The 25,700-nt window shown below is 41.5% G+C and overlaps 1 protein-coding gene across 3 annotated transcripts in view; it reads left to right on the top strand.

The window, feature by feature from the left end:
- Window positions 1-25,700, top strand: part of CPNE4 (copine 4) — a 294,798-nt gene that overhangs the window by 174,118 nt on the left and 94,980 nt on the right. For all 3 annotated transcript variants that reach the window (XM_061586421.1, XM_061586423.1, XM_061586422.1), the window contains exons 5-7: window positions 3,428-3,502; window positions 16,744-16,827; window positions 19,784-19,873. In XM_061586421.1, the coding sequence (XP_061442405.1) occupies window positions 3,428-3,502; window positions 16,744-16,827; window positions 19,784-19,873 (249 nt within the window). The remainder of the gene's footprint in view (window positions 1-3,427; window positions 3,503-16,743; window positions 16,828-19,783; window positions 19,874-25,700) is intronic.

A 25,700-nucleotide genomic window follows, 5' to 3' on the forward strand; every position in this document is an offset into this window, starting at 1 on the left:
TGGTATCCTTCTGGAATGTCTTGAGGAGCTGGGGATTGGAGGCAATGTGTTTCATTGGTTCTGCTCATACCTCCAGAGTGGCTTCCAAAAAGTAGTTATGGGAGGCTACTGTTCAGCACCATGGGAATTATCTTGTGGTGTTCCACGGGGTTCCTTCTTGTCCCCCATGCTATGTAACATCTATATGAGGCCACGGGGTGTCATCAGGAGATTTGGAGTAAGGTGCCATCAATATGCAGATGACACCCAGCTCTAACTCTCTATTCCATCTGAATCAGGAGAGGCAGTTGAGGTGTTGAACCAGTGCTTGGAGGCAGTGATGGACCAGATCTGGGCCAATAAGTTGAGGCTGAATCCTGAAAAGACAGAGGTATTATGTGTCCAGTTATCATGTTCAGAAAGTGGTGTCAGCTCTACACTGCATCAGCAGTGTCAGGGGGGGCTGGAAATTCCTGGGTCTTTGGCAGGGAAGGAAAGTCCTTAGCCAGCAGTCGGGTTGTAAATCTGCCAGGCCTATCCGAAGCGTACTTGCCGAGTCAGAAGTCTAGAAGCGAGGTCAGTGGAGGTCCGGGATCAATTGCCAAGGAGGTCAGTCAAAGAGCTGCTGCAGGGAAACTAGGTCTACACAAAGCCACGCCTGACGTTGCAGTCAGCAACAAGCTGCAGCCAAGGTGTGCCTTATAAAGAGCAGGATGGACAGCAGGTGTGAGCCCTCAGCGTTTGGGCCTTAAGGAGACAGGCCTGTCTCTCTTCTGCCTGACCTTCTGCTGTCTACGTTCTGCAGGTGAGGGGGGAGTATCCTGTTCACTGTCTGTGTCTGGCTGCAGGGCCTCTGCTGTCCCTGGGGTGCTCTGCAGCTGAGGGGCAGAAGGAGCTGGATTCTCAGGAGGCTCCTCCATGTCTCCTGCTGCTCCTGGGTCTGCTGCTGTTACTCCCGAGTTGTCCTCATCTGAGGAGTCCTCTGACGGGGCCATGACAAGTGGGAAGACAGCCTGTTCTGGATGGGCTCCTTTTTCCTTGAACGAGCAGGTCCACTGCCTGGTGGTACTCCTTGATCAATACTGTCACTGTAGGTTCAGGTGGCCTCAGTGGCTAGGAATGCCTTTTTCCATCTCCGGCTGATTTGGCAGCTTTGCCCCCTTTTGAACAAAGAAGACTTGGCTACAATGCTCCATGCTCTCATAACTTCCAGACTGGATTATTGCAGTGCGCTCTGCATGGGGCTGCCCTTGAAGATGTCTCGGAATCTTCAACTGGTCCAAAATGCAGTAGCCAGATTACAGATTACTACATCACATGCATATATTCAGAGCAAACTCAGCAGAGGGAAGTAGAGACAGGCAAGAAGATGCATTCAGTGTACATATACAGCAGAGCTTGGAAAAGTTACTTTTTTGAACTACAACTCCCATCAGCACCAGCCAACATGGCCACTGGATTGGGCTGATGGGAGTTGTAGTTCAAGAAAGTAACTTTTCCAGGCTCTGATACAGCACATATATACATATGTGCTGTGGGTGTGGGAGCCTCATTCCTGGTATTAGAATGGGCAGAAGGCCCATCCCAGCCCTGCAATGGCAATTAAGATCTCCCCTCCCAACCAGATGGTTGATTTGGTGAGTAAGGGGGAGTGAGCAATCTGCATCCTGATCCTGGGCCTTAGATAAGTGTAGAGATCAGGATACAAATCACTCTTTCCCACCACTTACCAGTTGATTGATCCAGTGAGCAGCGGAAAAGGGCAAACTGTATCCTAATCACCCAGGTGGGAACAGAGCCTTTTGAACTGAACTGAGCCTTTTTTGGGGCTCCTGCTAGGAGGAAGGGTAGGATATAAATCAAATAATAAATAAATAAATAACATAAAACTGTGTATGTCTCTGTGTGTGTCCAATCTCAGGGAGCTGTTTGAAGCAAAACGCTCTACTCTGAGTGTAGCATTCCCTTCCCACTAGAGGTGGGCAATGCTGGTTTGGGAGCAAAGGCATTTGAAAAAAAAATCCTCCCAATTTCAGCGTGCCTGAGACTCGAGGAAAAATAATTCAAAAGGCTTTTCTCCCAGTGCAGCACCAGCAGCGTTTTTATGAGGTTTCGTTTTAATCCAGTCTGTTTCCGAGATCTGATAGGAGGAGGATGCACATCAAAAGGTTCTCAGGTGCAGCTGGTGGGCTATAGGCAATGACTTGACTGTCCAGACTTAGCCCCCATGCCATGGGTTTCCCAGCTCTGTCCTATTGGCCAATAGGGAACTGATGGACTGAATCTGACTTTCAAATCCATTTTATCTGAGTCTTGGTGGCCATTTCAAGTTTGAATCAACATAACAACATAAGCAGAGCTCTGCTGAATCAGGCTGCCCAAGGCCCATCTAGCACAGTATCCTTTTCTCACGGTGGCCAAACAGGTGTGTATGGGAAGGCCCCAAGCAGGACCTGAGTGCAACAGCACTCTGCCCACTTGGGATTCTCAGCAGTATTTTCAGAGTAGGGATGGAGGAGAAATTTGAGTCAGTTCACACGTAAAGCCAAATCAATCAAATTTGCACTTTCTGAAACAATATGAGAAGCGAAACATAGCCGTCCTTCAGAATTCGCATGTATCTGAATTTTGTGATGCAGTTCCACAACCAAAGAATGTTTACAAAAATGAGTATGTTAGGGGAAAGTGTGTATATAAATGAATATATGAGTGAAAATAAGATAAAATGCATTATGTTAGGAGAAATTGCTTGCAAAATATGTAAAAGTCAAAACAGCATACAAAAAATGTGTTTATTAGGAGAAATTTGCACTAAAATGCTAAAGAATTTTCATGAGGATTTTTTTAAAAAATTGCAAATTGCTGCAGAAACGTGGAGAACTGAATTTCAGATTGGAAAAATGAGAAACGGAGAGAACCAAAACGGACAGATCCTTCCATTTCTACTGGCTACGCTAGACACATTTTAAACAGCTGCATAGGCCTGTCAGAACAAAAATGTCTTCAGTGACACCTGAAGGATGCCTGCCAAATCTCTGCTGAAAGAGTGTTCCACAGCCTGGGGCTGAAGACACTAAATGCCTGACTTCTAGCTGAGGCCAGTCTAGCCTCTGTAACATGGGGGACAGCTAATAGTATTCCTGGATGATTTCCGGATGATTATTGCTAGGTGATGCCAGATTCTCTGAGGAAGTCAGTTTCTATCACAATAGACAAAATAGATTTCTCACCACCCACCCATTGTCTGATGAACAGTGGCGCCCAAGAATCCAGAAATTGGATATCCCTGCTTTAAATTATATTGGCATTTGTGTTCCGTTTCTGGCAATGGAGTTGTCACTTTTCTGGAGCCTAACTAGTCTTGCTATATATAGGCACATTAGTAAATGGCACTGTTCCAGATTTAATTTCCCCCGTCATTTAAACATATCTGTGACTTTTCACTTAGGTGATTGCTGAAGAATTATCTGGTAATGACGACTACGTTGAGCTTTCCTTCAGCGCAAGGAAATTAGATGACAAGGTAAGCCAGCAATTTGATGTTAACCTGACCGAAAGACATCACAAGAATGCAGACAAATGACTTTTAATAAGACTTCCCCTCCTGTAGCTATTTTTGGAGTGCTGATGTTATTAAACATATTAGAGGTCTCAGATCAATGCTCATAATGAGGCTTTCCTCAAGTTGCATAGTAATTAGATTAAACAAAATCCCAATGGAATGTAATTAAGACCAAGACAATTAAATTATGCTGAGACCTCATGTATTCAAAATGCCGCCAGTCTCATCGGTCAGCTTTTCATGAGCCATCAAAAACATAACATTTGAGGTTGATGTCTTAAAATATAAATTTATGGACCCTTAGGGATGGTTGTGAGTGTGAGTTGTTGTTGTTTTTCTGGGTTTCCTAGCTAAACATATCAGACTTCAGGGAATTTAATTCCTTTTGTGTGCATCTGTCAAAACCTTTTGCTCATTCAACCAAACAGTTTCTCATAAAGAAAAAGTTATTTATTTTAGAGAGGTCTTTTTCCCCCAGTTCTCTGCACTGCAATATCTGCACAATAGTAGCAAAAGTAACCTCATTTATGAGAGGTAGAAGTGTTGTAAAGATCCCTGGAGGGTGCAGTGCTTGTATACCCACCCCCTCCATGGAATCCTTGCCAATGAGAGTGGACTGAGCGACCAAGCATCAAGGGGTGAAGGACAACAGCACCCCAGATGCAGATAGGAATGAACTGCAGCCATTCATTTATGTGGGTAAAGGAAAGTGATGCACTTGAGGACAACACTGGCTTGGGAGCTGAACAATGGCACTTCCAAAGACCTTAGCCTTAGGGGGGGAAAGTCCACTTTTATCTGCACCATCCATCCTCTACATCGTGGTGGTTTCCTGGTCATGCTAGCCTGTTGATAAGAGTGTGCCATACTGTTGGCAACTAGATTTGATATGCACAGATCATTCTCTCTAGGGCTTCTTTCAGTCCAGTGACTTTAACAGATGATGTAAGCACAATAATGGACAATTGTCTGACTTTAACGTAATGGAAGGTATTCCCTCTATAATTATGAGATCTCACAGGGCAAGGGTGGGGGAACCTGTGGCTCTCCAGATGTTGTTGGACTCCAACTCCCATCAGCCCCAGCCAGCATGGCCAATGGGCAGGGATGATGGGAGTTCTAGTCCAGCAACACCTGGAGGGCTATAGGTTATAATCCCTGTTATAGGCCAATGGCTTTTTGGATGAAGAGCAGCTGTCAGAGCCCAGCACCCCAGAAGGGCCTACCAGTGCTGACATCTGCCCATGCCCCCCCATGGGGAATGAATAGGTTTGGGAGTCTCATTTAAAAATGTTCCATAATGCTGAGAAGTGATGCTACATTAGGGGCACTGTGGGATCCACCACTGCTCCCAGGTAAGCCTACTTACCTGTCGATCCTGGAACCAGCCTGGAGGTTTCTGCACAAGTTGAGTCCTCATGCCATTGCTGGGACTCATAAAGTTATGAATTACTGCTGCCTCTGTGCACATCATCATCATCAACATTTGAATTTATATCCCACCCTTCCTCCCAAAGGAACGCAGGGTGGCCACACATTTTAAGGCAATGAAATTGTGTTGGCTTAAGCTTCAGGTATACTGGCTTCAACAGCAAGTGTGTGCAAGTCCAAGATTGCAGATGATCATGCAAGTAGAACTGTTGGGAAAAATGAGATCTATACAACTGGGAGGTATTATGACTGTGTGCAGCATTAGCCCACAAAGGCTGTATGTGATTAGTAGTAGCAAATCTAATTAAACGGCCAGAAATATTTAGGTTGGCAGAGCATAATGAATTTGTAATTTGATTAAGGTGCAAAGGTTAATAGCATCCTTAAGTTAGGGATCTTTAATCACTCTAAACATTCAGGGCATTTGATTTTGTGTCTCCTCTGAAAGGTGAATTAGTCCACATTGAAAAGAGAACTGCTAGTTCTCAATCATTTTTGAAAACCTACCCAATATGTTTAACCCCTTGGCAGTGAGTTTAAGATTCTAAATTTAGGTCCACACACATCCACAAAACCACAGCAGAATATTGGAGCAGTCACACCAATATTGGAGCAGTCACGCCAAAAATAAATTGTCAAAAGAGCAGGTGTTCCCATAGCTGATTTTCCTTTGTTTCCACAAGTGTACTCCATAATCTGGTGAAAACAATACCCTTGCAGACAGCATTATCATTATAGCTGTTAAGGTCATTCAGAATTTTTTATCTCAAGTATGTATTGGAAGCAGAGGAACAAGAGCTCCACAACTTCACAAGCAACATTGTAATCAAAGAGGATATGCAACGGCAGCGTTTTTTTAGGAGACAGCACCCGTGCACTTTACATAGATAGAGGTGTTATGTGTCCTGAGTTCTCAAGTCTAGGAGGCAGAGGGATGGTCTTTTCTGGATGAGGTTGGGGGTACTCCTGGATTCACTGAAGGCTCAGGTGACCTTGATGGCTTGGAGTGCCTTTTTTCCAGCTAAAGCTGGTTCATCAGCTATGGTCACTTCTGGACAGAAATGACCCAAACACAGTACTCCCTGTTCTGGTAACTTCCAGACTAGATTATTGCAATGCTCTGTACATGGGCCTATCCTTGAAGATGACTTGGAAACTTCAGTTGATCCAAAATGCTGTGGATAGATTACTGGCTGGGGTTCCATTTAAATCCCATGTAATTCCTGTTTTAAAATAGCTGCATTGATTGCCAGTTCATTTCTGGGCCCAAGTCAAGGTGTTCACATTAGTGTTTAAAGCTGTAAATGACTGAAGTTCCAAATATCTGAAAGATGGCCTTCTTCCCTACAGACCCTCTCAGGTGTTAAGATCAGCAGAGAGGGCCCTCTTGGTAGTTCCACTGCCCCCAGAAACTCAGGCAGTGGTGGCCTGGTAGGATTGCCAGGTGTCCAGTTTTGCCCAGAGACTCTGGATTTTTGGAGTGCTCTCTGGGTCTCCGGGTGAGTCCCCTTAATCTCTGGACTCTCAGCTTTCATTTTAAGAAAAATTAAGTTTCTAGGTGGTCTGGTTCCCAAGATATACACCAAAACGTCAGCTGCCCCCCCCCACAACTTCAGTTAAATGAGCTTGTAGCTGGCTGCTCTAATCCTGCCATTTCAGGTTTGTAGCCAACAAGTGAAGTCAGGGTTGTGATTGACAAGGCAGTAATCATAGCCCTTTGTAAGTCAGAAAACTTGTTTTTTCCTGCTTTTCTGAAAATCTCATCAACTGAGTAAGCATATAGCTTTCAGTCTTTTTCTCTCTTGTGTGCAGGAGTCAAACAAGTTTAAATTTTCCTGGGCTGTTGAAGAGGGCACTGTTTTGAAAAACTTACCAGTATGAAACTTTAATCCAGTACTTGTTTTTCTGGGAGTAAAGCTGCAGTGCTAATCCCACAAACCCAGAGTAAATCCCATTGAATTCAATAGAACTTACTTTTGAGTAGACATGGTTAAGACTGTGCGGTAAATTGATGGGACTTTTGAGTGAACATATCAAAGAATTGTGTTTGTGTTGTAAATCTGTCTCTCCCCCTCCAATCCTATTTTTAAAGCAATTAGGCAGGGCTTACATAGGTATCATTGCTTTTATTATGTAGGAAACTAATACTGATTTTTTGTGTGCAATGTTCTGCAATGACCAATGGTTTTGACAATAAACTGTAATATGTGGTATATGTATTTTTACATCTCCAGTGTGTGTGTATATATGGAGTCTTTCCAACAACCCTGTGAGGTAGGGTTGCAGACTGGAAACCAAGGCAGCTCACAATAAGAAATAAATCCCTTTAAAATCCAGTAACCATAAAAACAAGAATAAACAGTTGCAAAACAGCTTAAAGTGACATGATTCTGAATTTTGGGTTGGGTGAATGAAGTTCCTTATCACTTGAGGTTGCAATTCTCTGCATGCTTCCCTGTTTGAGTAAGCTCCACTGAATACATGAGGACTTGCTTCTGAGTAAACAAATGTAGGATTGCACTACAAATATCTTTACAGGTTGGGTAAATGATAAACATATTTTATAGTCATGCTTATATAAATATTTCTTCATCCTATGTCCCAATAAGTATCTGATTTCACACTATGATTGTACAGTAATGCTTCCTCTATAATTTCAGTATGCCCTTCTTCCTTGGGGTGGTCATGGTTCCCCTCTGTTGTTTTCATCCTGAGGGGCAGATTAGGCTGAGAGATGGTGAGTAGCCCATGGTCACCCAGTAAACTTTATAGGTCATTTCCATTTTAAAAAATTAATTACAACGATTTACATGCAAACAAAGTTTATTAAGCAGATCCATACAATACATTTAAAGCACATCCAACTTGCATTTAAAGCACATGACTTCCCCTAAAGAATCCTGGGAAGTGTAGTTTCCCCCTCACAGTTATAGTTCCCACCACCCTTAACAAACTACAGTTCCCATGATTCTGTGGTGTTATTCATGTGCTTCAAATATGTGTTGAATGTGCTTTAAATGAATAGTGTGGATCTGCCCTAGGTATGATATGTATTCATTAGTGAATTGAAAAGAACAATTCTAAAATATTTTTTTAAAACGGGAAGTGTTGTAGCTCAGTGGTAGGGCATATGCTTTGCATGCAAAGGTCCAAAATTCAATTTCTGGAAAAGACTATTGCCTGGAATCCTGGAGAGCCAATGCTAGGCCATGTCATCAGTACTCAGCTAGATGGCATCAAATGGCCTGTGTAGTATAAGGCAGATTCCTTTGTTCCTAAAAATGGGTCACAGTGACGCTAAAAATTATTTATGTATTATAATTACAACATTTATATACCACTGCATTGTAAAAAAATCTCAAAGCAGTTTACAGAAAGAATTAAAACAAAATTATTAGCAAAAACAGTTAATGACATATATCTAAAAATATTCAAAATAATAAAACCAGCAATGAATTAACAATAAATAAAAACATAATAGCTTCTACATGCCTGGGTAGGCTTGCCTAAACAAAAATGTTTTTAGCAGGTGCCAAAAAGAGTACAATGAAGGCACCTGCTAGTGTCAATAGGCAGGGAGTTCCAAAGCGTAGGTGCTGTCACACTAAAGGACTGATTTCTTACAAGAGCAGAACAAGTACTATGTGACATCGTAACATGGAAAGCACATCTTGAACTTGGCTTGGTAGCAAATCAGCAACTAGTGGAGAGTTTAGAGCAGAGGTGTTATGTGCTGACAGGATCTCACTCATGTCAGCAATCGTGCCACAGCAGTCAACACTAACTGCAGCCTCTGGGTCATGGGGATTTCTGTGACCTTGGCTGACTGGCTGCCAGGATTGTTTTAGTTTTTGGTTAGGAATCCTGACTGGTTGTGGGATGCTGAGTTTTCTGTCTTATAGGAATCTTGTGGATGGTATGGTATTGTGTTTAGGAAATCATCACTGTCCTTTGTTTTTGTTTTTCTGTTTGATTTCATTTACCTTTGTCCTCACTCGCTTTCATCCATAGAAGCAACAACAGTGTTTCCATGCACTCTGCTCAACACTCTTAAACCCACTTATGATGCATCTTGTTGTTTGTTTCTTGCCCAATAGTGGTAAAAGAGAATTCACACACAGTAGGGCCCCGCTTTATGGCACTTTGCTTTCAGCGATTCGTTAATACAGCATTCTCAATTAGACACAATTAGACTAAAGCCCCACTCATATGGCGCTTGTTCTGCATTTACGGCAGTTTTTGGGCATCATGCGCCATTCTGTTCAATGAGTTCAGCTTTACAGCAGTTTTCGCTTTACAGCTGGGGTCCGGAACGTAACCTGCCGTATGAGTGGGGCCCTACTGTACTGGGCAGCATGGCTGCAATTGTTGTTGTTCCCAAGCTGCTGTCTATGAAGGTAGACCAAACCACATGTGTTTTTTGTCTGTCAGTTATTACTCACTGGAATTGGGTTGGCTGTCAAAGTGAGTTTATAGCAGTCCACAGGGGAGACAGAAACAAGTAGAGAATCTTCTTACTCATTTCTCAGACCTCTTTCTGAAGTGAAGGGTCAAATCTGTAAAGAAATTTGGAACAGCCAGGTTAAAATGTAGGGGCAGGGCATTCCAGGCAGGGGGTTGCCAACCCTACTTGGATAAGGATATCTTTGCAGAGGATCCCTGGTCAAGCTTTACCAACAACACAATCCAAATCATATCTATTGAGAAGTAAGTCCTATTGAGTTCTATGGGGCTTGATCTCTTAGTAAGTGTGTTTAGAATTGCAGCCCTTCAGGGGCATCCATCTTTACTCCTGAGTGTTCCTATCTAACATCTCCACAACACTAGGCTCCTTTCTTCTTACAATAGCTTTCTGGTTACTGGGCTGGCCTGAGGGCACTTAAACCCTTTTTGCCAGAAGCAAGTAGGCTAGATTAAATGTTCCCTACCCAGGCTCTATCTTTTAGCTAAGATTTCTATCTTAATTTCCAATCAGAGTAATGTTTTTGTTTGAATTGTATGCGCCAAACAACTGTGATTGATGCTTAATGTATCATGCTTAATGACATCACTCAGGCCTGCCCCTGTGTCATCAGTAGGGTCCGCCTCCAAAATCTCAGGGTTTGGGATGCTTTTGACCTGGCAACCCTATGGCCTGGGAGAGGGTATTCTCTGTGGTAGTTCCTAAGTTATGGAATTCCCTCCCCACAGATGTGTGTCTGGCAACTTCACTGTACAGTTTTAGGCAAGTGCTGAAAGCATACCTCTTTACCCTGGCCTTTGACACTTGAGATATATATTTTTCAGACCCACCCTATTTTTGTTATTGTAATTTGTTTTAAACTGTTTTTAATGTTATATTTTAAATTGTTGTCACCCAATCTTAGGGTGAAGGGTGTATAACAAATAAAAACAGCAACTTAATAATATGAGCTCTCTTCATTGATCGAGTAAAAGCCATACCACCCATTCATCCGTACAGTCTCCTAAGACTGTGCCACTGGAGAACATTTGTGCATGATTACCTGCTTAACTGTCACACAGACACCCCTGTGAAAAATCCTTGCTTAGAAAAAGGTATGGGGTAGAACATACATCCTACTGTTACCAATGGTCAGGCTGTGAATGCCATTGAGTGCCGTTGCTTATGTAGCCAAAACAGCACCATCCATGCACAAGGGGTAGATAGCAGCAGGCTTGAGGGAGCCCAATGTTTTGCAGAAGTGTACTCAGTACCCCCAGAATACTGTCTGTTTGGTGTGTGTATGAAATGGAAAGCCAGGCGGAAGGGGGAATAGAATGGAGTGCCTGAAACCCTGAACAGCAGCACTCCACACTGTAGTATTTTATTACTTTCTTGTTTCGCCCTGGTTTCAATATGCAGGTTTTAGCACTGTAAGTATTTATCTCTGAAGTATTAGAAATCCCCAAATGATAATTCTGAATATGTAATTGACTCCTAATTAAAGCAAGACTATAGTGTAATATATCGGCATGAGGGCAGATTGATCTTAAGTGATGTATGTTTGCCTTTCTACAATTCCTTTTATGGGTTATGTACCCATAAGAACATAAAAAGACCTCCATATGAATCAGGCTGAAGGTCCATTCAGTCCAGTATTCTGCTTTAAACAGTGGCCCGTCTCATGCCTCCAGGAAGTCTACAATCAGGACAGTAGTATTTGCACACTGTATTTAAACAAATGAACTATGAATGGTCTTAATGTAACCTCTAATGCAGATGTTCTTCACTCAGTCTTTGGTACTGAAACAGGCACGTCCACAGATGATCGGAGCAAATTAGTTGAGAATAGCTGTGGGATTTTCTGAAAATCTTGATGTTGAGTTTATCCACATGGATTTTTTCTAATTCCCCTCTTGCTTCTTAATCTCAACAAGAATTGAGGTCCCCCCACTGGTTTCACAAAAAATATAAAAAATTCTTGCATAGCATAAGCATTCCTATATGTGTAATATTATCCACTTATTATATGCATAATTGTATAAACACTCAAGGTTTCCTAAAGTAACTAGCACGTAAGCAGCTACATACCACCCTGGGTTCCTAACTGGGAGGAAGGGTGGGATATAAATTTAATAAACAAACAAATAAATAAATACAACAATGCATATCATTATATAAAATGTGTGTATATTAATATACTTATATAATTATGCTTCAGAAATACAGTACAGCATGGGGCTTGACTCTTTTGTACATATTAAATGTATAACGTATGTATTTTTCTGTATACTTTTGCATATAGTTAGCTGGGCTTGTACACAAGGGGCTCTAACATAAGTGCACACTTGCAATCCAGTGTAGGGTAGTAGTTAGAATGTTGGACTCGGATTTGGGAGACCAGGGTTCAAATCCCTGCTCAGATATTAAACTTACTGGGTAATCTTGCATCAGTCACAGTCTCTCAGCCTAATCTGCCTCAAAGGATTGTTACGAGGACAGGATGGGGAGGAAGAGAACCATGTGCAGTACTTTGAGCTCCTTGGAGGAAAGGTGGGATATAAATGTAATAAATAAATAAATTAAAGAGTGCAAGCAGAGCTTGATAGGGTCACAACTGCCAAATTCAATGTACAAATCCATTTCAAATGGATTTCTCCTCCATCCCTAGTTGAGCAGTAGGATTACTTTTGAAGACACAAGCTTGGTTGTCACTCATATAGGCATTTCACACACACAGGTGTATATATATCAGTGTCTGCATATGTGTATGCACCAACTTTCTTCAACTACAGCATATGAAATTACACTTTTAGAGGTGGATCTTTATGTAGCTCTTTTGTGCGCATGTGCACACATTTGCATGCATATGCCATAGAGCAGCGGTTCCCAAACCTTTTTGCCCGCAGACCACTTGAAAATTGCTGAGGGTCTTGGCAAACCACTTAAGGGTTTTTCAGCCTGTTGCAGCAACTGTAATGTGTTGTGCTAGGTGCTGTATGACTTTTAATTGTATTTTTATTGCTTCTTTTATTTCTCATCTATTATATTTATACGTTCCATAGAATTCAGAGTCAATAAAATACAATATAAGAAATAAAAGCAGCAATAAAAATACAATTAAAAGTCAATATGAACATTTAATGCAATGGATGTGCTGTCTCTCATTGTCAGTCACAAATCCACAGACATGGGGTGCTTTCACACTGCACTTTATTCCATTAGTCTGACGATTTCTTACCTGGTAATTTGCGCATTATATTTGAGCTTTCACACAACATACCGGGTAGCTCCGGAATTCTGGTGGAATGTAGTGCAAGTATAGCGCTAATTTCCACAATAAATGATACCAGAAATAATCCGTTAGCAAGGCTGGGAACCCGGAAGATCGCGGGAGTTTTTCGCTAGCTGCTCCCGCTCACGTGACAGGCATCCCAGCATGCAGTGTGTTCCCACCCCTTAGTCGCACAGGTGTTTTGGTTTTTTTGCCTGACGAACGTCGTACCGGTATTCCGGCATCAGCTCAGATAGCAGCAGCATTTCCCACACACACACGTCTTGATACAACTAAAACAATTTAAAAAGTCAGATCCTAAAGGGAGAGGGCTTGCATGGCAATGGGAGGGACAAGATCTTAGACCTCCTACACAGTGGGGAACCGTGTGCATGGTTGAGGGACGAAAACAAGCTGTGTGAAAGACAGTTGCGCGAAATGCCGCTATATCGGCTGAAAAAGTACTGTTCCTTATCGCAAGAGGTACTGCAGCGTGAAAGGGATTTTAGAAAATGGGACAGAAGCACTACCTTTTTAATCCATTAAACTAGCGCTATTAGCCCCATGTGTGAAAGCAGCCATGATGCAAACTGAAAAGTATCATGACGGAAAAGGCCACACAGAGGAACTAAACAATAACAAGAACTTTACTATAACTAATTATATACAGAGAACAAGGCCCACAGCATGGTGCTGCTTGTAAGGCAGGCCTGGAACTGAAACTGCCACAGCCTGGGCTGACTCAACGGTTCCTGGTATGGCAAGCTTGGAGGGCCAATACACTACACAGACCACCTGAATGAAGCTCACGTACCACTGGTGGTCCATGGACCACAGTTTGGAAACCCCTGCCATAGAGGCCTGATGTGGATTAGTTTGTTCCTGCCCTGCTTTTGATGCAGTCCAGTCTTCATGGGCACTTTTTGGAAGTGCAGAAGTCTGATTGAAAGGACTTTTTAGGGGAGGTAAAGGCACAGGGAGAAGAAAAGGACATGGGAGCACCTGCTCAGCCCATCCAATTTTTGCTCTTGTTTTGTGGCCCAGTGCTGATGAAGAAGGGGGAGGTGAGAGAGAAGGAAAGCATTGTGTGCTTTTGTGCCAGAGCAAAGAACTCAAATGTGCATGCAGGGCAAGCATCTGAACATGGCACGGTCAGGCAGCTGCTGGGGCCCAAGTAGGAATGGGATCCGCTTTGTGGTGCCAGTTCAGATAGCATTCCACTGAACTAGCATATGGCTATGGTCCATTTTCATTGTTTCCCCACTATCCTTTGCTTTTACCAATTCGTGTTTCTTCTTCTGAAAAATAACAATATCCTTATCATTATTTTTAACCATGTTTTCCTTTTGGAATGGAAAGGAAAGCGGCTTTCTCTCTGGCCCATGCCTGGTGTTTCCGATGGTAGTGACTGGTCTGAGAAGCCACCCACTATTTTAAATTTCCCACAGTGCTCTGAGTGACACTATGTCGGGGCAGTATGAACAATTTAAAATGGCAGGGAGGTCAAAGCTGCTCATCACAGATCATGGTGGTGCAGCTGCCCACTGCCAGTAAGTCTGCTGACATCAAGAAGATCCACCAGCTTGCCACAAGGCACCTCAAACCTGGAGCTGACCCTATGGGTGTGCATTTCTCTGGATGTATGGAAAAGTATAGATGTCCAAGTCAAAATTATCAATGTGGCAACATATAAATAAATTCCTGGGCAATTTGTAACTATACATGAGAAGCTACATGGCAGTAGGGGCTACTTATTTTAAGAAGTATGTGTAGTTTTGCAATTATTTTGTAACCAGTACCAAGTTATCTTCTTTTGAAGAATCACAGAATACATTCTTTTCTCTAAGGTTCCCTTGAATAGACACAAAATAATATTATTACTATCAAAATAAAATCCATGAAAAATGCACTTCGGTTTATTAATGTTATGCTTATGACATTCAGATCATGACAAATATTTACCTGTCTTTATTTGTAGCAAGAAAATTGTACATTATATGTGTTGACACACATTTTATTATTGACACAGAGTTATAAAATATTATTAAATAGGATTTTGTTCAGCCTTGTATTTCTATAAAGAGGTATTTTCCCACTGTTGCGTAATGAAATGAAGCTGAACGTGCTATTAGGCCCAGTTTACTAGCTTAAACATTTTGAAAACATCATTAGCTATGAATGGAGATCTGTTGAATTGGAGCAAGCAGGAAAATATTTCCTTAAGCAAGAATTATTCTGGATTGTTTACTAGGCTATAATAGTGTCAGAAGCTGTGTTTATAACATTACTTTAGAAATAATTAGTGTTTGTGCTATGCATTTAAAGAGCTTTTATGAAATAATATATCCTAGTTTCCTCCTCTCTCCCATGGCAGACTCTAATTATTAAAGATGAACATATAATGCAAATTGCCCAGGGTCCTTATTTTAATTTTGGCCCAGTGCATTGGCCTATATTACCCTATTTCATCATTCCCCACTAGGCCTCAAATATTTAGTTTTTCCACTGTACTGGCATCTTTTTTAGAAAAAGAAGAAGTCTTTAATTAGTTTGGGAGACAATTCATAAATATATTTGGTCAAGTGTGTTCGACAGAATATGTAACTGGCCTTACTTATGTCTGAAGTCTCTTTGTTTCTATGGTGGCATCATACTACTCATATAATGATCATAGTTGCTACTGCATATGAGAGCTCTCATCAATCTAGTGTCCTGCAGATGTTTTGGACTACAACTTCCATCAGCCCCAGCCAGCCAAACTGGGAGATGTAGTCTAAATTATCTGGAGGGTGTCATGTTGGCTTAGGCTGCCATATGAGTTGGAAATAGAGTTAGATATGCATGGAGTTGAGTTCAGTGGGTCTGCTCTAGGCACAATTAAGTCTGGCTCTAGCTTCATATGTGAAGCAACTTTCATGCTTAAAATCTCGCAAAACTGGGGACCAATATATAATGAAGCAATTTCTTTAAACTAAAAGACTAGATTTGAAACTGAAATGTGAACTTTTCAACTGACTTGAAAATGGTCCTCCGACATGTGAACGCTGTTACAATTTATAGTCAAGGGAAACATGACAAGAAGGGACAGATTGAAAGCCACCCTGTGGTTGGAGGGGCAGGTGTTCTCACCTCCACCACACAGATAGTGCTGCATTTGATGTGGGCACTCCATATGGCCATTCCATTGGACAGATGTCAAATTCACATGAATCCTCCCTGTTGGAAGCAGAAGAATTTCACAAATCTGGCATTTGTATGTAACTTTTTTGGAGCTGAAATATAGCAAGATGAGAGCTTCCTGGCTTCAGAAACAGGATTCTGGTCATATGTAAGGAAGATTTAGCCTTCAAATAGAGGGCTGTTCTCTGTAAAGTAAGACACGTTGCCCCTCTATCATCTCAGTGATTGTGCTCTGGTTCCTAGAGACGCATCTAGTCCCATATCTCATTGCATTCCCAGATGTCTTTACTGTATCTTGCTAGATTGCTATCCATTGTAATCCACAATCAGGGCCTTCTGGAGGAGAGCTTCTGTAGATGACCTGTATAGGGAGGCTGATGAGAGTGCAGGTATTTACTTAGCGATTAAAGCAGAATAGTGTGCTTATATGTCCTACTTTACAAAGGACAGTCCTATATTCAAAGGTCTGTCAGAGGATAATTATGTATTTGAAGGCATCCTCTATTTGAAGGTTCAAGGCTGCTTTAAAGATAAAGAACCAGGTGAAGGGAGAGTAGGAGCCTGGAAGTTGCCCATCAGCAGACTCAGCAGGCACACTGGTCATAGTCTTCCCCATTATGGTGAGATGGCTTGTATTTCCATTGAAATTGTACTAATTATTTCCAAATTTATGAATATACATATAAATAAGCATATGCAAATTGTATGCAAGTCTGCATCTTCTTTTGTTGATATGTTCCCTCTTTTTTTTGGCAATGTGTAAATGGTCACCCTACAGCAGAATGAACTTTTATTTTCTGTCAGTAAGAGAGCAGAGAGATTATGTGGATAAAAAATAGGCCTAGAAGAATAAAGATCTATATGTTTCGATTTCAGGATTTCTTCAGCAAGTCTGATCCATTTCTAGAAATTTTCCGGATGAATGATGATGCTACTCAGCAGCTTGTCCACAGGACTGAGGTGAGAATTAAGCCAGTTTTGAAGTCAGATGGGCTCAGTTTTCTATGGCAAGGAAGATAAAACTTTATAGGATATTCACAAGCCACCCACTGAATTACTGGGAGGGGGACATTTTCCACTTGTACCGTGTTTTGCATTGCTGTAGCCAACTCCCTCAATAGATTCCTTGTTTAGGTTGCTGTGGATAGGGATGTCAGAGAATTCTAACAAAAACTGAAATGGGAACACAAACAATCCAGCAAATACAATCAGTATTAGCTGTTGTTGTTACTTACAGTCCACAAACAAGATGTAATTGATTACATCCCCACACACACATTGTATTTCATTTGCACTGAAATTAATGTGGTGGGATGATGTACTGACAATGTTATTTACATAATTAATTAATTAAACTATATAATTTCACCATAGCAGACAGTAAGTAGTTTTGGGCAGAGGACAAACTGCAGCAGAACAGAAACAGTGTTGCATGTGACAAATACAGGACAGAATGGGAAATGATGCCTTCTTACATCCCTAGCTGCCTTTAGGGTCTTTTGAAATAATAAAAAGTGATAGATTTTTATTTTAGGGCTATACTCATGGCTAGTGCAGTGAGGCTGCCCTCCCAACAATAGTGTTGCTGCGGCCTACCAGGATGATGTGGGGGCAGGACAGTATGATGGCGAAGTTGGGGCTTCATGGGCACACCAACAGAACCAGTCTGGTGCCCCAACCTTGCCACTCCTTTGCTTTACCTTGTAAATGACAGCAAAGCCAGTGTTCAGAGGGCAGTTCCCTGGCATTGTTCCACTGCACTGACCGTCATGACTAATGGTGGCATGGATCCAGCAACAATAGCATAATATCCTGCCCCCATGTTATTGAAGAAGAGTAGCTTTGCTGGACAAGAAACAAAACAAAACACATTGCTTTGGTCTGGGAAGAAAGCAATACGACATTAACTGATTTTTAGAAAATTGGAAGGATATATTTCAGTGTTCCTGCTCCTCTTAAAAAGGGGAGTGCATACCCTTCAAAGTCACAATGTAAACAAAGGGGGAGCAATGAGATTGTGAACTTCTAGGGCATTACTCTGAGGAGTAGGCAGCTTTGCACTTGTGCTCTGCCACATCAGCAGTCCTGTGCTTCGGTTGGTATAGTGAGCAAGTGCCTGGCCTCAGAAGAAATAAAATAAAATGTTATTTCTCTGCTCACATGATAACTGGAGGAAAATTATTCAGGACTTCCAATGATGCTGCTCACGTTGTGTAAGTTTGTAGTGGTGGGAGGTGTGTGTTTCTCCTCTGTTGTTTCTTAGTCTACCTTCTTCTGCCTTTCAGTTGGCAAGGTCATAATTTACTTTAGGATTTTGTGTTACTGGTATTGCTCCCACAGCAGTAAGCTGCGTTGCTGCCAACAATGCTCTGAAATAATTTATTATTGTTATTTTTAGCATTTGCTGAAGGGCATTTTAGCAGCCAAAATGTTCCCTCACAAAAATGATGCAATAGTCAAGGTGAGGGGTGGCTATTTAGGTCCAAACAGATATATAGACACCGATGGCTGTTATTTTGTGTGTTGCCAGTCTCATTCAGATTCCCAGAGCCAGAAATGTCATCCTGAGGAACATTTTTTACATCCGCATTTCCTCCAAATGAGACAAACATTCGTCATCCTTCATACACCTTGCTATGTAGGAAACCCTGGCCTTCTCAAGTTGATCCAAGGAGAAAGCTTATCTAGACTTGCAGATTGCTCCCTCACCTGAAAGCATAATTTACCACCTGTCATAGGCTTTGAGCCTTCTTTCAACTATCTTGGCAATAGGTAATCCTCCACATAACTGCCTGTCCTTATGTTAGTAGAGCAGCTTTGTTGCCAAACCCCCTGGTTGCATTGCACACTTCTTCAGCAATGTTTGGATGGTTGAAATCATATAACAAGGCCTGAACATGTGGGAAATTCCCTTGCTTCATCTAAAATTTGCTGGCATTCATCACAGCTAATGTGAGAACCTCCCATGTGATCTGTCCCACCAATGTGGTTTCAGTCATCCACATGTTAGCATCAAGGGATGCAGCCACAGATTTCAGCAAGACAAAAATATTCCTGAAGACATAATGCTTTAAATTCAGGGGTAGCCAGCATGATACACTCCAATGTTCTTAGACTCCAGCTCCCATCAGCCCCAGCCAAGATGGCCAATGGTTAGGAGCAATGGTAGTTGTAGTCCAGCAACATCTTGAGGGCATCATACTGGTTACCGTTGCTTCCATTTACCTAATAGGTAAGAGGAGGTGAATTTCCCTTATTTACTAGTAAATTTGCCCATTAAGCAAATTCCTACATTTAGATTGTCATTTCAGACTTTTCAATCCAGTCTTGAATGGTTTGCTCTGTTTTCTCATTTCATGATGTATCCTTTTGTGTGTGTGTGTGGGGGGGGAGGTTTACTGACCAAGTGCTCAGACGAAGGAAGTCAGTAGAAAATGTCCTCGGTGACTCTAACAGGCCTTGGAAAGGAGAAAAATTACAAGATAAATGATCAAATGTCAAAGATATAGCATAACAACAAGCATGCCCAATATTAATATTATTATTACACTTCTCACCTTTCCTCCAAGGAGCACCCTCTCCATTTTGTCCTGCAGTAACCCTGTGAGGTAGGTTAGGCTGAGAAACTGTGACTGGCAAGACCATCCAGCAATCCTCATGGCTGAGTGGGGATTTGAACCCAGGTTTCATAGGTTTTGTTCCAGCACTCTAACCACTACACCTGACTGGCATTAAATCAATTACCTTTGCCCAGCATATAGCCACAAAAGTATACTAAAAATGAATCATCTCTAAATATTTCATCTCTCTTGCTCATTTAAAAAATCTTTATGATACTAGGCCTTCATTTGCAATTATTGTTGTTTAGCATTTTGGTTTTGAAATATGTTTATAGTTCTTTTCTTTTCATACATAGGTGGTGATGAATAACTTAAACCCAGCCTGGAAGTCATTTAAGGTATCTGTAAATTCACTCTGCAGTGGAGATCAGGATCGCAGGCTGAAGGTTGGTGCTCTCTATCAAGTATGGAACAAGAAGTTTTGTATTTAAAAAAAAACCTCGTTAAAGACTTTGAAATTACAGGTTGCCACTATAAAACACACACACAGAGAGAGAGATCCTCTCCTCTGAAATGAAGTATATCATCTTGAAGAATTATCTATGCTTAGGCAGCTTGCATTGAAACGCACACAGCAGTATGTTTCCTTAATGATTGTGCATAATATTGTCAAGGTCTCTCAATGTAACACCACTTAAGCCAACAGAATTGAAATATTTCAGAAAGCAGAAATGAAGTGCCTGCATGTGCCAATCAGCTTTGCAAATAGGCTGCTCAAAAAAACATGATGTGTCTAAACTATGGAAGTCGTTGCGAACAATATTTCAGCAATCTGGCTGTGTTATTCCACCTCTGCCCTCCTTTCACACAAGATGGGTGATCTTCAGGCCAAGGGATTAAAACAAATAGAAAATAGTTTGGTCTAAAATCACCCTGGAAGTTTAATATGAGCTCACCTCCAGAATCTGATTTCTGGAACTATAGTGCTCCTTCCTCCACCTGAACCAAGTGAGTGTGTGTTGGGGTGGAGACATTGTGTCTATTCCTGGATGAAGGTGGGTCTAAACGCCAACGTACAAGATTGTCCTAATCCGAGTAGACCCATTTAAATTAATGAACCTGAGTTAGTCATGTCTGTTAACTTCATTGGGTCTACCCACAAATTGCACCTGCACACCAGATCCAGGCAGATCAGCTGAGGAGGAGGGTGATCACCCCGTCTCTGCTGATCAAATGATCAATCTGATAACTGGGGAGTGCCTGCTTAATTTTTCATTCTTTTTGCTGCTGTTGGTAGGGTCTTTGAGGATGGGGCAGAAAACTATATCATAGGTACTGTTGTAATTCCCCATATATGTAAACAGCCTGTCAGTTTAATTACTAGTATAGATTTGGGTCAATGAATGAACCTTAAAAACACTTTGAAAATGAAAAGATGATATAAATGGTGTATATTAGTGGGTTTAATAACTTGGATTTCTCAGAAGTGCTATCAGGGAGGTAAAACAGCAGCAAGTGACTGCACCATTCTTTGGATCTGCAAGGACTCTTCTGTTTTAGAAGAATGGCAGTCTGAAAGGGAAGGGTGTCAAGGAATAGTTACTGCCTGTGTCTTGCTCTTTCTGCGTGGATGGCTTCTAGCAGACGAGTGTGTTCTTCCAGCCAAACAGGAGCATTTTCTTCAGATCACTGCCACAGCCCCACTGTGTTTTTAAAAACATAGCACCTGTGGCCTCCTGATATGCTGAAGAAGCTGCGGAACATGGGCTCAGGCTGCAGCAAGTAAATAAAAGGAATTACACCAGACTTCTGATATCTCTGTGAACCTTTTCAAAGATAGTGGGGGGTTCCAAAGGTTGTTTCGGAACCTGGTTCTCTTTGGTCCAAGGAAAAAGAAGATGCTTCCCCCCCCCAAACTAAGGTCCCATCTGCACTGTATACTTTTAAGCACTATCATATCACTTTAGAGAGACAGTCATGGTTTCCCCCAAAGAATCCCAGGAAGTGTAGTTTGTCAACAGTTGTTATTCCCCTCAAAGAGCTACAGTTCCCAGAGTTCCCTAGGAAGACGGATTGATTGATTGTTAAACCATTTTGGCCATCTGCAAGGTGACTAGGGGGTCTAGAAGGAGGAGTTCTCAGTAAATATATGCTTTGGGGAGTGTAGGAGGAAGAGAGAGAGGTTCCTAAGTAGCTGTAAACATGAATATATATTTATTTAAGAAAGTGAACAAGGTCAATTAGTATTTCCTTTAGAGATAGCTATAAATTGTAATGCTTATGCCCTGATTTGATGTTTACTTTATTTTGTTTTTATCAGTTGTTTTATTTCATGTTTTTCTTATCCCTTGTTTTGTTTTCATCCTTGATTCTGGTTTTTATTTCCTGTGTTTTGTGTACATAGTATTTTCAGTATTTTCATTTGCAAACATGAGTAGTTGTTGGGCTCCTTCTGAGAGGAAGGGTGGGATATACATTTAATAAATAAATAAATAAATAAATACACCTCTCAGCCACTTTTGCAAAGGCCTTTGACCATAACCAGTACAAGTTTAACCCAACACCTAGGAACGCATGTCCTATTGTGTATTTTTGGGACAGTTCCTGTTCTTTGCTTATTCCCCACCAAGAGTTCACATTCTATCATTATTGGTCATGAAAGATCAGAATGAGAGAGCTGAATTCATTTGTTACCTTGAAATTAATGAAGCTTAGAATCTATGAAAGCTCCTTGATATGAAGTTATTCTCGTCCCCTCCTTTTGATGTCCTAAAAGCCAATGATGATGCTTAATAAGGTCTCATTTTTTCATGCAGTGCTGGTACCAGAGAGATCTCTGTGCTCATTGCTATTTCCTGTTTCAGATAGTGATATTATCTTTAAACAGAAATTAGTTTCTGCTAGAAAGCTCTTTTTATGCAAATCCATTTTGTCTCTCTCACGCATAAAACAAAACTGAAAATCCTTTACCCAGTTTTCTCTCAATTTGGCTTATGACATTTTTGCAAAGGCCATTTACAATTTAAAGTGTGTTGGGACGACAGTTTGGTCCAGACTTTGGTTTCTCTTAAACTACCCAGACCTGAAGAGTGCTGACAACTGACATCTTTAAAGGCAAAGAATCATAGAATTACATTGGCAATAAGGACTGTGTACCCTATACAGATTGTGCACTCACTGAGATCCTGGTGTGAACGAGACGGGATAGTTCAGAACTAGGGATGGATAGATCCATCTGTTTCTGGTCTACATCAGTTTTGTTTGCTTTCATTCATAAGTCCATTTCATCCCATTTTTGCATTAAAAAACCTGCACGAAAATCCATATTTAAATATGAATTTAATTATGTATTTTGATCATATTTTATTACCAAATATGAATTTCTGAACTTATGTTTTCTCACAGTATGCATTTCTAGACGTGTTTTATCCTAAAATGTACACTTTATACACATTTTGGTTTGTTGGTTTGTTTGAACTGAAATCTCCATTACAATATTCAGAGAAGAGCGAAATCTGTACAATAACTATGTTCAGATCCACACATTAGCCTGGGAGGTGCAGATCAGATGGGTTCGTAACAGAACTGGGAAATAACAAATTATTCACAAATTACCCAAAACCAAGTGGGATCTGCAGCCTGCTAGGGCTTGATATCTACTTTGTTCCCTCTCCAAAACTTACAATTATACACTCCATTTTTAAAATCTCAGATTCAGTTGATTAGTGATATAATTCAACTTCCTTGCCCTGCCTAGGAACAAAAAAACTTCACTATGTGAAAGTAGCATACTGAAAAGGGTTTTTTGTAAGTCAGATCCCTGTGTGTTGTTAACCAAGGCTGTACAGAAATGGTCCACCTTCAAGTCGATCCCGACTTATGGCGACCCTATGAATAGAGTTTTCATGGTAAGCGGTATTCAGAGTGGGTTTACCATTGCCTCCCTCTGAGGCTGAGAGGCAGTGACTGGCCCAAGGTCACCCAGTGAGCTTCATGGCTGTGTGGGGATTCGAACCCTGGTCTCCCAGGTCGTAGTCCATCACACAAACCACTACGCCACACTGGCTCTCTAGTCAGATCCCTAGCTTTTACTCAAACATGCTCAATATATTTTCAGATACCTTTTCCCAGGAAATCTCACTGAGGGTCAAACTGCACAGCACATTATTGCATTTCAAGTGTCTTGTTTTTTAAAAAGAAATAGCATCAATGGCAGCTTCCCTCCTTTAGTAAATAGCAGAGGAGGAATATTGTTCATCAGGATCATAGCACTAGGTGGAAGGATTAACCCCTCCCCCACCACACCTGCCAGTTCTTTTTAAAAAACAATGACATGTTTCTTTTTTTGTCTAGTTTCCCCTTAGTTGCATGACTTCCCCACAAATATTAAAGAGTAAAAAGAGCTTTCAGACTTAAATATGATTATAACCTAAGTTAAAGGAGTGAGCAAAATAACAGAACACTGCTCCTGCTTCTAAAAATGAAGTTGGAATCCTGATGCAATGTTGTCATAATGACCGTTCTTAGCCTAGTCTAATCTCCTGTCTAGGAAAAATATCTGGCTTTTATTTGCAAAATTTTCCTTGCAGTATAGTTACTTAGGCATGACTCACTGTAATTTAAGTTTGTTTGTTTAGTGATTATTTCATTTATATCCTAACTTTCCTCCAAGGAGCTCAAGGGGGCATGCAACAATGGTTCTTCCCTTCCCAATTATATCCTCACAACAACCCTGTGATGTAGGTTAGTCTGAGAGCCCAAGGTCACTCAGTGAGCTTCATGGCCAAGCAGGGATTTGAACCCTGGTCTCCCAGGTTCCACTCTAACCACTATACCACACTGGCTCTGAAATATTGCTCTTTAAAATTATGGGCTGTCTTTTTCCTTTTCACTACTAGTAACAGTGCCATCAGTCTTTAAATATTTTTACAAAGGGAAGGAGCACCAAAGATGCCCATTCCAAACAGCTATCTAAATGAAGATGATCCACCAACATGCTGGGGAAAAAGTCTGATTGTGCAAAACAGGATTACCAGATGGGGCAACTTCCAGTGGCTGGGAGTCAGATAGGCAGTCGAGAGTGGTGACTCCAATGTCAGTGAGGCAGTGAATCTGACAGGTCCTTGAAACTCCAGACTAAAACCTGGAGCCATTTCAGTGCCCCACTGACATCAGAACCACTGGTCTCCACTGCAGGCCAGGGAGGAAAAGGAGCTGGGCCTACTGCATTCTTTTTCTGAGCCAAAGTTATTGTGTCCTGCCCCCTTGTGCCTTTGGGGATGAAAGTGAAGCAGCTATGGAGTCCAGCAGAAGTTTAATTCCCCTCCCATGCCTCCTTCAGTGCCCCCGACTTTAGGGGAAGGAAGGAAGATCCCATGCGGTGTGAGTAAAAGTCTGGGAGCTTTCTCTCTCCTAGCTGAGGTGTCAAAGAAGAAGATCAAGAGGAGGAGTGAGCAGGAGGTGGAGGACAATGAGAAAATGAATAGGGTGCCGGAGAATGGGGCAGGCAGAGTACAGCAGGAGGAATAGGGAGGAACAAGAGGAGGGAAGTTGAGGCGGGCAGGAACTGGCAGAGGTACAAGAGGAGGTGCAGGGGGAGTGTAAAGGGCACTCTTTCCTCCCCCAGTGGATTCTCAATTGCATCTTCTACCGGCAACTTAAATGAATACCTTTTATTGTTGAGAGGCGTTTCAGTGGAATTGGATCTAGCCTTCTTGCTCATTGAAACTTGCAGTGTAAATTTATATATCAGTCAAGGTATTTTACCGCGTGTATTATTTTGTATTGCTGTTACCATTGTAGAGCTCAGAAGATTGCATATTCAGGTGCAAAATTTTGGCATCAGGAGCCAACTTTAACCAAGCCCTTTAATTTCAAACCTGCAATTATTATGAGCATAATTAGTCCTCTTTGGACAACCTAGGTACCTGGGAAGGTATTCAAGACTAGCAGTTAAAGATCTAAAAAGGCTGACCTACTTCCTCCTGCTGTAATTAAGGGGTAAAATTTAGACATTGGTGATTGAAAACCCTGGCCCTGTCTTTTCTCTATTGAAACGGATTTTTCCCCTTTTCCTCTTTTAAAATTTCTTTAAAATAATTCAGGCCAAAAGGCCATTTATAAAACAGTGGTGCTGTATCATGCTTCTTTCCCTCAAATCCAGTGGTTTTTCTACTACTGGTTATCATAAAAAGCAGCCTTCCCTGTGCAGCCTGAGGCTAATGGGAGTTGTAGTCCAAAATATCTGGAAAGCACCAGGTTGGGGAAGGCTGA

The sequence above is a fragment of the Rhineura floridana genome, chromosome 10 (genome assembly GCF_030035675.1).
Source record: "Rhineura floridana isolate rRhiFlo1 chromosome 10, rRhiFlo1.hap2, whole genome shotgun sequence".
NCBI lineage: Eukaryota > Metazoa > Chordata > Lepidosauria > Squamata > Rhineuridae > Rhineura > Rhineura floridana.